General features: G+C 40.3%; 1 protein-coding gene across 1 annotated transcript in view; it reads left to right on the plus strand.

The window, feature by feature from the left end:
• Window positions 1-14,727, plus strand: part of megf10 (multiple EGF-like-domains 10) — a 68,801-nt gene that overhangs the window by 15,552 nt on the left and 38,522 nt on the right. The window contains exons 2-5 of the mRNA XM_042396173.1: window positions 507-642; window positions 2,861-2,962; window positions 5,140-5,240; window positions 7,849-7,941. Coding sequence (XP_042252107.1) covers window positions 524-642; window positions 2,861-2,962; window positions 5,140-5,240; window positions 7,849-7,941 — 415 coding nt within the window. The 5' untranslated portion in view covers window positions 507-523. The remainder of the gene's footprint in view (window positions 1-506; window positions 643-2,860; window positions 2,963-5,139; window positions 5,241-7,848; window positions 7,942-14,727) is intronic.

The raw sequence follows: 14,727 nt of genomic DNA on the forward strand, positions 1-14,727 counted from the left end.
TTCTGTTTGGCTCAAAATGGTGCAGTGACCCACCGACAGACCGACACTGTTCAGTGTTCAAATGGCGACTGACTGCTGTTTTAAGACACGTTTGAAAAATTGTGAAGCTATCCTTTAATGTTGTAAGTGACCTGACAAAAGGTCAAGCGAAAGGTGGCTTTCGTCTGGTCAATGTGCTCTCTGAAAGCTGCTGTTTGTACAGTCATCACTCAACATCACTGTACTATTGCAAATGGACCAACAGAGTGATCAGTGTCAGCTAGCTGTTGTACATCAGTGTTGGTAGTGAAAGTTTAATTCATATCATGTCAATAATTAAAGCTGATCAACTCAATAATGGGTTGTGCATAAATAGTTAAGGACTCGAAACATAAAGTTTAAGACTTTGACTTGAGTCTGTCCCCTTTTTGAAACAAACATTTGTCTTTTTTGAATATCTTTTTGTGAAACTGAAACCTTCAGAAAAAGTTAACTTGTGTCCTCTCCTCATCCTCCCCTGTCTGAAGGTGCAGCTCTGACTGAGATGGCCATGTCACTGCGCTGCCGCAGGACAGTCTTATTGGCTGTGGCCTTCTGTTTCCTGCCTTGCATCACTTCCTCCCTCAACCTGGAGGATCCCAACGTCTGCAGCCACTGGGAGAGGTAAGTCACACTGCTGTGGTCATTGCTTTAAAGGATTAATCAATTAATTAATCCATAAATAAATAAACTAAATTAAAAAGTGATTCATTTTTTGATATTGTAATAATAATATCATAATTAATTGATTTGTACACCAATGTATTACTTTCTCTTTTTATTAGTTAATGAAATGCTAGTTAATGAACAATTAGTAGCTTTATTACTATTTCCGTGACACTTGTGGTCCTCCATAATAATCATGCAAAGTGAGTTGATATTCTTCATGACAAAGGTGTTAAAAAGGTGAAATGAAGCTGTAGGCTGATTTCCAAATTTAAAAAAAAGCTTGGAAATCCATTAGTGAGCTGTAAAAGAAGAAAGGTGGAGGCAGATTTCCCAGCTATATTGCCTTTCACTGACTAATCTGAGGAAACAGCTGCATACGCATTCTGAGCCTTCCTGTGTTGTTATTGTCCTGAAGACTGACGATGCAGAAAGACTCAGAAGAAGACAAGAGAGTGAACAGAGGAGAGGGACAACCTTACACACAGACCGTTTAGGCTGATCAAGTTCAAGCCATCATGAGTAGCATTTGCAGCATCGCTTGCACTTGCCATGTGGTTAGTTTAGCCTGCTCTGGCACTCTTCTTGGGTCGCCAACTGTGCACTGAGCTCAGTGTTGGTTTCAGTTGGTTTAGGTTAACAAAGGACACAGACAGAAACTACATCAAAATACTTCAGAGATGAGAGTTATTATTCACTGTCCATCACTGTCTCAACACACTATTGTCTGCAGCACGCCAACTATCTAGCATCCTCCAGATCTGACCCTCCTTCTTGATGATTGAAAACCAATCCATAGGACAAATGACAACCAGTCTGTCACACTATTTAATTTGGTACTAATTATTTATTATTAATAAATTAATTATTATTTATTATTGGAAACTATGTTGAATTCCATGTCTACGGACAAATTTCATATGTTTGCATGTTCAGCTGATCTGCTGTCACTGACTAGTGGTGGAAGAAGTATTCAGATCCTTTACTTAAGTAAAAATACCAATACCACAATGTTAAAATACTCCTTTATAAATAAAAATCCTGTATGAAAAATCCTAAGTAATAGCAGCAAAATGTAGTTAAAGTATTGCAGTAAAAGTACATAAGTATTATGAGCTTGATGTAGTTAAAGTATTGCAGTAAAAGTACATAAGTATTATGAGCTTGATGTAGTTAAAGTATTGCAGTAAAAGTAGTGGTTTGGTCCCTCTGACTGATATATTATTATATATGACATCATTAGATTATTAATAGTGAAGCATCAGTGTTAGAGCAGCATGTTACTGTTGTAGCTGCTGGAGGTGGAGCTAGTTTACACTACTTTATATACAGTTAGCTAGTTTCAATAAAAATAAACTACTCAAACTAACTAAATACACCTTCTTAGTGTGAGGATTTTCTGCTTTTCTATTTCATGTATTCTTAAATTGAATACATCACATATTATTGGGATGATTTTATAATATATAAAAAGCAAAACTTACAATGCATTAATTGATCTCGATTATTTAATTAATTAAAAATAACTAATGATTGTCTGCAGCCGTTAGTGATATGGTAAGTGAATTGAGAGATGTATGCCTCCACAGAGCCTGTGGTAAGAGCAGTTCACGAGGCAGTCATAAGGTAGCTTTTGTCACCGCCCCCCAAAGTCTTTTTGATTTGCCTCTTAGTCACAATCCTTCAAGTCTTTATACAATACTCACTGATGGAGGCCACACACAGTACAGTGGGGAGTGGTACACAGAGTGGAGCAGCGGGGTGGGGGTCTCAGAAAAGCTGCTGATATATAATCCTGCCTTGACACACAGACACACACACACACACAGACACACACACACGCACACACACACACTCACACGCTCACACACTCACACACTCACACACACTCACATACACACACATACACACACACACACACATGCACACACACACACACATGCACACAAACAGCTTAATGACGCCCTGACTCAAACAGTGAGTGGTTACTGTGGTGGAACAGAGGTGTGTATCAGCTCACAAGACCACCAGAGTACTGTTGGATAAACATGGTGGTAGGATATCACACATGAAACCCCCTACACACACACACACACACACACACACACACACACACAGATTGTGCTCCTCAGCTCATGTCTGATCTCTCTCTCTGTCTCTCTTCCTGTGGTTTCAGTTACTCTGTGACAGTGCAGGAGTCATATGCCCATCCTTTTGATCAGATTTATTACACCAGCTGCACCGACATCCTCAACTGGTTCAAGTGCACCAGACACAGGTGAGGACCACATCACTGAGGCCAGATATAAAGGAGAATATGTGTATTTGTATGTTTGGAGAAAGTAGTTGTTCATTAAAGGGCCAAACTACTGTTTTTGCATGTTATAACCCAAGTCTTTTTGATCTTTCTGCCAACAATTCCCCTTTTGTCTAGGTTATGTTATTGTGGTGTCATAATACTGAATAAACAGTCTACACTACTAACCGCATCACTACACAGTGAGAACTGACAAATACAAAAGCACATTGGGTGTTATCGGGTGTTATGGGTGTTATATATAGTTGTTTTACAGAAAATACGTCACTGCTGATTGGCTGATTACTAAAATCTTATGTGGTGACAATTAGTTCTGTTCAGTCTACTGCAGTTTAACCTCTATCCTAATTTAATGGACAGTTTTCTTCAACTTCATCTCATGCCACTCTTCACCTCCAACTCCTCCGTTCTCCCATTTCAGGACCCTCTGTCATCCTAACTCATGCACATTTCAAGTCTCTACAAGTTGATTTTCATACAACAGTAGCTGCTTGTAAGGCAGGAAAACACACACATTCATACGCTGAATGGGTACAGGGGCTACCATGCAAGGTCCCAACCTGCCCAACAGAGGAAACTAACCATTCACACACATTCATACACTGATGGCACAACCATCAGGAGCAATTTGGGATTCAGTATCTTGTCCAAGGACACTTTGACATGCAGACTGGAGGAACCAGGAATCAAACTGCCAATCTTCCGATTAGTGGACGACTCACTCTACCTCCTGATCCACAGCCACCCCTGTATCTGTATGGAAGTGAATTATTTAAAGTTCTTGAGATATACTGTATTTCCATCCTTCTATCTGCCATCTGTCCATCATCTAAACATACTTACTTACTTACTGGCAGGGGGCTAGAACCTATCCCAGCATGCAGTGGGTAAGACCCTGAACAGGTCATCAGTCTGCCACAGGGCTGACATCCATATACAGACAACCACTCTCACACAATTCCGACTACCCTGCATGACTTTGGAATCCACATAGAAAAGGCCCTAGCCAGCCAGCTGACATTTATATACCATATAAAATGTAATACGAGATTTATACATCATGTTAATTCTCAAACCTGGAGATACTCAGTCATGGTGAACTTTTCAGGTCTATTCACAAACTGTGCACAGTCTGTTGTGGCTGTTGATGCAATCAGCTGATGGTAGTGTGTGTCAGCTGCTTCTAGAGTACCAAACTGAGGTGAAATCAGCTGGACTGTGAACCTACGTAGGTGCATTTGTTCAAATTACATCTTTAGAACATTTACAGAATCATCTTTATTGGCCAAGTATGTTTACGAATAGAAGGAACTTGACTCCGGTTAAGTGGCTCTCAATGTACTTACACAAAATAACACAATAATCTTCAGAAATATATTAAGGAATGACTATATACAGGTGAAACTGTTTCAGTGATGGATGTACAGAGAACAGACTCGATGACTGCAGTGTAAAATTGAATCAACAGGTTGTAGTTCCTGAGCTGGCACAGGAAGTACATCCTCTTCTGGGCCTTTTTGATGACTGTGTTGATGCTGGACTGCCACTTCAGGTCCTGGGAGATTGTAGATCCCAGTAACCTGTGGAGTATGGTGAGGGAGGCAGTGGTGGGGGGCTCCTCTTGAAGTCCATTGTGATCTCCACAGTTCTGAACATGTTCAGCTCCAGGTTGTTGTGACTGCACTAGAGGGCCAGCTGCTGACCTCCTGCCTCTATGCAGACTCATCACCGTCTCGGGTGAATGGATGAACTGATGAATGTTACTTTATGCTTTAAAATTAATGCAACAAAGTTAGATAAAATGTTTCAGAGAGAGAGGGTGATACACAGTGCAGAAACAAAACACACATTCAAGTAGATTAAGGTGATTTATTTCCAATTTGAAAAGTTCTGTGTATTTAAATCCTGTGTTTATTTATGCATGACTGACAGACATTGATCTCACAGGGTCTTCATCAGGACAGAGTTAATCTGGCTTCATATATAGATAAATATTTAAATCACATGATACAACCACAAAATACACTTTACCAACAGGTCACATCAATATGAGGAAAGACAGTGCATATGCATCTCATAGCATTTCCTGTAATGAGTGTCTGATCCCTTATGTGACCTCACTTCCTGTCTGTGTGAAGGGTGAGCTATCGGACAGCCTATCGCAGAGGAGAGAAGACCATGTACCGGAGAAAGTCCCAGTGCTGCCCAGGCTTCTATGAGAATGGAGAGATCTGTGCTCGTGAGTGACACACACACACACACACACACACACATACAGTCCAGTCATGTTTCCATCACTTCAGAGGACATTACATTGACTTACATTCATTTCCTGGAGACTTACCTTAATCTTAACCATGACCACCACATGCCTAACCCTAACCCTTACCCTAACCTCAACATAACCGTAAACTAAGCTTAACTTTAAAACAAGTCTTCACCCTAAAAATATTGATTTTACGTTAAGGGGACTTGCTTTTTGTCCCCATAAGGGAGGTGAGTACCCACAACATGACTGCGTAAACAGATATACATCCCCAAAACATAAGGAATACCTGGACCACACACACACACACACACCTGTACAGCTGTATTGATCCATTGTACCACCACCAAATCCAAAAACAGTCACATTGTGAGAAATTGCAACTTAACTTATGGGACACACATTCCTTTGCTTAATTTGACACCATTCAAACTTGATTTTAAAATATAAAGCATGAAGCATAAAGATAGAAGAGGATAAATAGTGACCACCAAAGTGATAAAGAGGAAGACACTTGTAGAAAGACAGAGGTTACTGAGACAGAACTATCTCATTGTTATAGTCTTTGTTATCATGGTAAACATAGGGTGTGTTTGTGTAACTATAAGGATAAAATGCTCACTTTTGTTAAGAAAACACTTTTTTTCATCACTTTGGTGCTCACACAGCCAACTATTTCAATCTGTCAAAGCAGACACGCAGAATAAACAGAAACTAATTTCTCGTACTTGTATGAAGAGTGTGGTCTCATGTAATGCAGAACTTATTTATTGCTTTGATCACTCTTTTTATTATTCAAATAGATAGCAGATGTTTGTCATTTCGTAACACACAGATGGGTGACAAATAAAAGTGTGTGGTAATAGAACAAATGCGATGCAGATCACTAAATGGTTTGATGAGTATAACCACAGCTCAACCCAACTAAACACCTGTGTAAGATTTTGGAGTGACATGTGATTACATACTGCTACTACATGCCGAGGACACTGGAAAACATGGTTCAGCTGAATGACTGTTACTTCTCAGAACAAAACGGAACCTGTATCCTCAATTTCTGTTGTCATTACAGTGACCTCACTTGCCAGTGAGGCTACTGTGCACCCCCCCCACCCCCCCCCCCCCCCACCCCTCTCTGTCAGTAGCCAGCAGGCAGCGACAGGTGTGAAGCCGCAGTGGCCAGTGGCAAAACAACAACTGTTGTTCAGTTCGCTCTTTCAGTAAATGAAAGCATTATGTGAACACACAGCCTGCTGTTATTACAGTGGAAGTAACTGGTGATAAAAAAAAAGTAATAATATCTGTGTGCTTTGGTGGAGACTGAGACCACAGTTTGATTCATGCAGGCGTTGGGATATTGTGCCCCGGGAGTTCAGAGGGGAATTTATTTTGGTGTGAAAAGACTCTGTTGTATCAGCAATATCACATGCTGCTCTGAGAATCTCACTGAGCTCCTCGGCACAGCACTGGAGGAAGGAGGATTTGCCAAATACTCCAGGCAACATTGCAGTCAGATTGGAAAGTAAATCCAATTGGTTAAATTTAGGACTTTTACTTTGGAAGGAGTCATTTTGCCTGCTATACATTAGAATCAAAAAGTTAATGAAATGTGTTTATTTCAAAATGTAATGGAACAGTGATGGTAGATGTAGAGATTTAGCAACACATTTACACTACAAATGTCTGCTGGTGAAAGTATACACACAGCTTATTTCTCCTCCTTCTTCTTTTTCCTCCTCAGCGTTATAAGTGCAATTAAAAAATAGTCTAGTTAAAAACATCTGTAATCTCAAAATTGGAATTAAATCAATATTTTAAAATGCCACTTGCACTATTTGCAGTTCCCTTCACCTCTACAGAGTTTTTTTAGTGTCTTTTCAGCTTTCATTGTTTAGCCTGCAACTTTACTGTTTGGTTAAGTCTCAGCACTCTCATCAACCTGATGTCCTACAGCAGGCAGCTGTTTACATAAGTAAACTTAACTCATTCTTAAAGAAAAAACTTGAAGAATTTCAGCTTGTTCTGTAGTTCAGCCCCCAAGCTGTCAAAAAAACAAACCAAATCAAAAAACATATTAATTCAGCAGTAAGTAAGTAAGCCAGCTCACACTCAGTGCCCCTGTTGCTTTTTAGTAGTTTCTACAGCTGTCAATGTGACAAGAGGACCTCGTTAACTGTGATCTATGTTGAACAGTGTCTTCTTGCAGCAGGAAACATAACTTTTGGATATGTGGAGACATAAAGTCTGGTTGAAAACCAGTTTAATCTGATCTGTTCCACTGAAAGGATTCTGGGTATGATTAAGTAAAATTATTTATAATGTGACTGACATACCTTTAAACTAAGTGGTCCAATCCTGTTTTGGGGGACCGAAGCAAAATGTAAGGCTTTTGAGGATTAAGTCAAGTGGAGTGTTGAGACATTTAATTCTTATATATTTGTAGTGCTGGTTGTGCTTTTTGATGATCACCATATTGTTTTTATTTACACCTACTTGACTAATTCTAATGCAGATATCTGTTTTAGAAGTCTCTGTGACTGTACTGATCCCTCTGGTATCTTCCTCTCTGCTCCATGTCCAGCTCATTGTGCGGAGAGCTGTGTTCACGGCCGTTGTATGGCCCCCAACACCTGCCAGTGTGAGCCGGGCTGGGGGGGCTCCAACTGCTCCAGCGGTAAGTCCTCCAGCTGTTGCTGTCTGTGAGCAGGCATGCCTTTGTGTGTGTGACTCTGGTTTTCTATGAAAGTATTCTGAACTGAAGAGGAAAAACAGACCCCTGTATCATCTTACTGACTGCTGCATTGCACCACAGCAACAGCCAGACATGCTACATGAGCAAAACACACTGTTTGTTCTCATGGCTCTGGGCTTTTCTGCCTCAGACATGCATACATACATACTGTACATTTACTCAAGTACTGTTCTCAAGTACAGTTTTGGTGGGTACAATGATTAAAGCGGGTCGTCCATTATTGTTGGGTTGGTGGTTTGATTCCCAGCTCTTCCTGTCTGCATGTCTTGAATGGTGCCTTGAATGGTAGAATGAGTGAATGAGAGAAAAATTACCTTTTATAAATACATTTAGCATTTAATTTTGAGGTAGTTGTATTATAATGCTACTTTCTTTCTTCTTCTCCACCACATTTCAGTTTTTAAAATAAGCTCTTTATACTCCACTACATCTGAAAGTTAGTTACTAGCTACTTTGTAGATACATTCCCCCCAAAAGTTGTGCTTTGTCATTGATTGGTTGCCTACTTTCAAGAAGGTGAGTCTAATCTAACATGAGCCTGTCTGAAGGCAGTCCAGGAGGAGGACAGTACACATATGGGTGCATGAGAGTGGCATGCTGCAGATGATAACAGAGAGGAACCTTTCATTGAGACTGTGATGGACACTCATCCCGGAGGTATTTTGGTTTAGTTTCTATCTGCGTCTATTTTTTAACCTAAATTAACTAAAGCCAACACGGGACTCAGTGCACAGTCGGCTGTGACCTAAATATCTCCACTCAATAAGTGTTTACATTTTTGTAAAGCAACAACATACTAGGGGCTCCCTGGGAGCTCACTTGGTAGAGGGGGTCCTTACCACAGGGGCTTGGTTTGAATCCAACCTCTTGCTTCATGTCATCCCCTCTCTCTCCACTGCCCCCCCCCCCCCCGACTCTCTCCACCATCACTACCAAAGTGAAAAAAAAAAAAATCTTAAAACAGACATAGAAGATACTTTAGGGGTGTTGGTAGGTGTATATTTGAACTTGTGCTCCCTCCACTGTGCTCTGGCAACGCTCAACAGACACTTCAGACTGACATCATTTTTAATTGAATTAGGCTGCACAGTGGCTCATTTACAGTTCTGTCCTTCATCCAGACATCAACATGATCCATTACACACTGTCTCTGCAGCCGTCGCCCACCAGCTGCCACTTTTCACTTTTTACCAGCTGCGAATAGTCCCTCCTTTTCTGTAGCACATTGCATTATGGTACAACAGTGTCCATCCATCAACATTACATTTAACTATCACTTTTCTTCATGTGTGAATACCACAACCTCCAACAAGCCACTTTCTTTGAGATAATGTCATTAAAGTTTGTTCATGTTTACCAGCTCAGTTGGTTGATCCTCTGGTTGAAGTCTGAAGCTTTCAACCAGAGGATCCTGAGATTTAATGTGCGACACACGTTGGCTGTGTTGTGAAGCATTACGTCATTTCATCACATTTCATCACATTTCATCAAGTGGACCACCGTAGCACACACCAAATGGAATGGAAGAAGTAATGGAGGTCCAGTAGCCAGGATGTGCTTATCTGGAGTGCAAATGGGACTAAATTGCTGCTTTCTTGAACAGTTGGCACACATTGATGCTGGGAAAAGGTTGATGCATGTTATGCAGGGCAACACACACTGGTAACACACACTGCCGGTGTGTGTTGCCCTTAACAATGGTCAGCGCTTCTTTTCTTGAATGGAATGTGTTCTTGTGGAAACACTTAAATTTATTTGTTAAATGGCTCATGAAATTTTGTCATTACTTCTTTAATGTGATGCATCTCTATCTGAAAAAGCATATTGGAGTGGAGACATTAGACAGTGACGATTCATGTTAAATTAGACCAGTATAGTTGTGAAATGGGAGGGATTATTTTAGGCATCCAAGGTTCTGGAAATAAAAGTTATTTATTATTTAGATGTATATGTCATAGACAATGTTAGGTTACTGGTAAAATCTGTGTGGAAAAAAGTGTAGCTCTTTGATAAAAAAGTAAAAAAGTTTACATACGAGAGAGAGAGGAGAGGTTAGCTACAACCCAACCAGTATTTCTGTAGGAAACATCCAATCAGCAGATGTTTTAGGGTTCTTTCACACCCGTAGTTCATTTGGTCCAGATCAAGGAAAAAAAAGATAAAATGCTGCCGTTTAGTTCCTTTCCAATTCAACACTGATGTTATACAGACTGACAGATGCGTCTTATGTATATATATTATGTGTCACAAAGAGCCTATAAAATAACTGATTATTTTATGAATAATGAAAAACCACAAACTGGAAAACATTTTTAGTATAGACACGTTGTTAGTCTCACCTCTCTGTTGGTATCACATTTTAGGCTGATGACTTGGTCTGATGACATTCAGCTTTAACACTTGGAGTATGTTTGTCAGTTTGTTCTTGAAATGGATTTGACACAAAACACTGGAAGTTCAGTCTTATAAGTGTCTGTGTCAAAGCTGGGGAAGTCCTTTCCTCTCATGTGTCTTGTGAGATTGCTGGACCCTCATCTCACTATCATTTGACACTTCAAAGGTCCCAGACTTCATATCAACATATGTCCCCAGGCTAACGTTAGCGCTGCATATTTGCTACAGTTGTAGCATCCACTCATTAACACATTAAGACTGTTGTTTGTTTTTGGGGCCTTTAATAGCTATCAGTTGAAACATGAGCTGTTTTGTTTTTACAAACTTCCACTCAGTGTTTGTTGGAGGTTATTTTTGTGTCTGCTTATGAGCCTGTGAATGTGTCTCCATGCAGGCCTATATGCTGATATGCATGAGGAGCCCACAGGGTGTGCCCCTGCTGTCTTCAGTTTCAGCCTGTAATAAAGGAGCTTATTGTTGTGTCTGGGCCCCGGGGCTCCCCTGGGCCCCACTAGGCCTGGCCTGTCTGTCTGCTCTCTCACACACAGCACTTGTCTATAAAAAAGAAGTTTCTCTTGTCAATAGGAATTTAATGAAAGAATTAATGACTTGGAAACTTTATGTTTAAAGTGAGACTATGTAACTTTTGCTGAGCAGCAGCATCGGTGGCTTCTGCTCCCACACAGGGTAATGACAGGATGCTGGTGTGTTCAAATCTATTGATATCTGCACCACTCTAACAGGAAGAAGCACTTTTTGAAGGTTTATGGCTGATCTGATTACTATGATCAAAAACATCTGAACCATAGATATACAGTATACACATAGATACCACACTGGTACCCTGCAGCTGTATTGGTCTGGGGGAGTCATCACTCTGAATGCACACAAGTATATTGTGGGAAGAGGTCTAGCTGCTCTTACAGCAAGCATCATAATTGATTGAATTGTCGATCAATCAAGATAATGAGTTCCCTAACATGTAATATGCCCCACTAACTTTACGATCCACATCATCTTCACACACCACAGAAGATACAAAGCCTCATAGGTGCTAGCATGTAACTCTGTGGCTCTTTTAATAACCAGATAAATTAGAAATTGGTGTGATGACAAGCTAATGAACGACCGTAATTCACCAAGGGGCTGATCAAGGGCTGATAAATAAATGAAAACACAACAGATGTGTCTGGTAATATGTGTGGTTACTATTAGTGGTAAATATGACAAAAATAAACCCAGCTATGCCAGACTAAGATGTAGTTGTGTAATTTAGGAATATTTGAATGTTGAATCGCGGCCACAAAAAGGAATAACAGAAACATGTAATTCCCACATGAAACCGCACTACAGCAATAACTAATGCAGAACAGAAGCCGGTGTTAGAAGTTTTGTTACTGATGGAGTAAAGCAGACTTTGCTTCTTTCCAATGTATTATTATTGAACCATGAAGGGTTAATTCCACCGTGTGTCTTTGTTCACACCTGGTTGTTTGGGAACACAGATATGATGCTCCTGACCACTTTAGAAAACAGGCTGTAGCAGCAGTAGGTGTGCTGCATTATTTCTATTGCTTAGAAATCAAACGTTTGTTTTTATGAGAAAGAATTTACTTTTTACATATTTAAAAGTTACACAGTTTTGCTTTGATCATTGGAGTAAGAAGTATGTTGTGGGAACCATGAGGCCATCTGCATTATGTGTGCTCCTTTTCTTTTTTTGCATTGTTCTGTTTGGTTTTGTTGACTTCTTTTTCACTTAATTAGAAGCAATGAACAAAAGAGGTACTTGTCGGTACCATCATACACACTGTGCAAATGTAAAAGTTGGTACAAATACAAGTCATTGGTAATTAATAAAAAATGTTGGTCTAAACAGAAAGAGTAGAGATGAAAAAGGGAAGAAAAGAGAAGCGAAGGAAAAACATGTGGATGACATTACTATAGTGACTGAATACTACTGCTCTGAATAATCCAGTTAAGACAAACAGTCTCACCACATTTTTTCCAAGACTTGAATTTGAGTCAAGCATTGTTTGCACTTTGTCTTTTTAGTATTTCAACTGCCAGTAAAATGGCTGATTTCCCCCCTGTAACCTCACTTCTCTGATATAAAGTCTCATTAAGATTCATCTGTTAATTCAAACTTTTGAAAACTTTGGAACCTACTGTCCCTTTGGGCCTGATTAACATGCTGGGTTATTATAACTCAGCAGTGTTCACATATGTTGCCCCAAAATCATGTTAGTGATTTAATCAGGTTAAACATTTAAAAAATTTCCTTGTGGATAGGGAGAATGTCATATGTGCGCCCCCCCCCCTACAATTCTTTCTCAACAGTATCATCTGACTGTGCCAACTGTTAAACTCCAGTCTGACTTCATAAAGATGTTGATACACTCATCTTGCTCACCTGTGCCCTCACATTAATATTAACTATCTGAGCAGCAGCAAGTCATTCTAGACTCTTTTTGACCTGTGATTTGTGTTTAGGCTTTGCAGACTCTGGACCGAAAAACGATTCACCCTCCTTATCAAAAATCAATACATTTATATTTCGATTTCAATACAGATCACCACATCATCCTGTCTGGTAACTAGTGTGTGCTTTCTGAGCTCAGTGTCTAATCTCCTCCTTCCCAGTAACCACTGGTCTGTGACTAATTAGTCAGTCCAGTCAGTCCACAGATCAATACCAGGCGTTGGCCCAGACAGCTACCTGAGCTGAGCCCTGTCACACGGCATCAGAGTATAATAGATTGATAGCTGCTTATTCCACTGTTCATGTCTGAGAACTGTGGGGGATGTTCTCAGCCAGTCATGAGAGAACTTGTAATTATTTAATATTGTGGATTTATTGTGGACATTTGAAAAAATGTATTTTTTTGCTCTAGGAGGAAAGAGGATTAGGATTAGGATACAGCCAATGTATCAGCTGTATTAGGTCAGTGACTCACAGCACTAAGTCACTGTGCATTCCCCATCCCCTTTAGTAACATATCTTTAATTTCCTCAAGAGCCTCCAAAGAGTCAGATGTATTGTAACTGTGTTTTACAGGTCAGCGGGCCCCAACAATATGTCTGAGGATCAATTTAGGGGCCAAGAACAGGAAATGGGGGATGGCTGCGTTCAGGGGGAAGCAGGAATAATAGGAGACAATTGTGTGGTAGGAAATGACCTGGGGCGATGGAGCTTGTGATTTAGTACACATGACAACAACACAAGATGCTCAGGAGGCCTCAAGTTCAGCTGTGAGAATATAGCAGCAACAACAACATATACTGTATATCTTAGAGAGTTGCCGCATAAAATCCCCTTCTGACATATGTTAGTCAGTAGACCTACAGTACTTTACTTTGTCATGCTTTGGTGACCTGTTGTCAGCCTTTATATTCCAGTTTTTTTCTGATTTTAATACATATATAATACATCATTTAATTTGTACTGCACTTTTCATTCATAGTGAAACCATAGTGCTACAGTATTGATAACATAGAACACACAACATAAAGAAAATAACAAGAGTTAAGATGAAAAAGCCACCCTGAATAGAAAGGTTTTTAAGCCATTTTTAAAAGAGACTAGGGTCTGTGCTGCCCTCAGATGGTTAGGAAGGCTGTTTCACAAGCTTGGTGCAGCAGAGCAGAAGGTTCGATCCCTCACGGTGCGGAGCTTGGTACTGGGGGCCTGGAGGAGCAATCTGCTGGCAGATCTGAGGGTGCAGGTGGAGGTTTGTGGTGAGATCAGTTCCCGTATGTGAATTGCAGGACTTTGTAGTCAACCCTGAAGGAGACTGGGAACCAGTGCCATGAAGACAGAATTGGTGTTATATGTTTGTGTTTTCACGCTCTCAGCAGGATCCTGGCAGTGCTGCTCTGAATGTACTGGAGCTTCTCAGTGCTTCTGCCAGGGATCCCTGTGAAGAGCACGTTGCAGTAGTCCAGTGTTGAGGAGATAAAGGAACAGAAGTTTCTCTGCATCTGACAGGGTTAGAGAGAGTTTAGAGATGATTTTGAGATGGTAGAAAGAGGTTTTGCACAGATGTTTTATATGGTCATCAAAAGTCAGCTGAGGTTTAAACTATGTATATTGAGTACATATATATATATGTGTGTGTGTGTGTGTGTGTGTGTGTGTGTGTGTGTGTATACACTCCCTGAGTATGAGGAAACATAATTGTTGGCAAGATTTGTTTTCCTTTTTGCTAACTATGTGCACCACACAGATTCCAGGATGATCAGTGATAGGTTAAGTCCCATTCTGTGCTTAAAGTGAGGACCAGAATCAGGTTTATTGCCAAATAGGTTTGTACA

Source organism: Thunnus maccoyii, chromosome 19 (assembly GCF_910596095.1).
Source record: "Thunnus maccoyii chromosome 19, fThuMac1.1, whole genome shotgun sequence".
NCBI classification, from domain to species: domain Eukaryota; kingdom Metazoa; phylum Chordata; class Actinopteri; order Scombriformes; family Scombridae; genus Thunnus; species Thunnus maccoyii.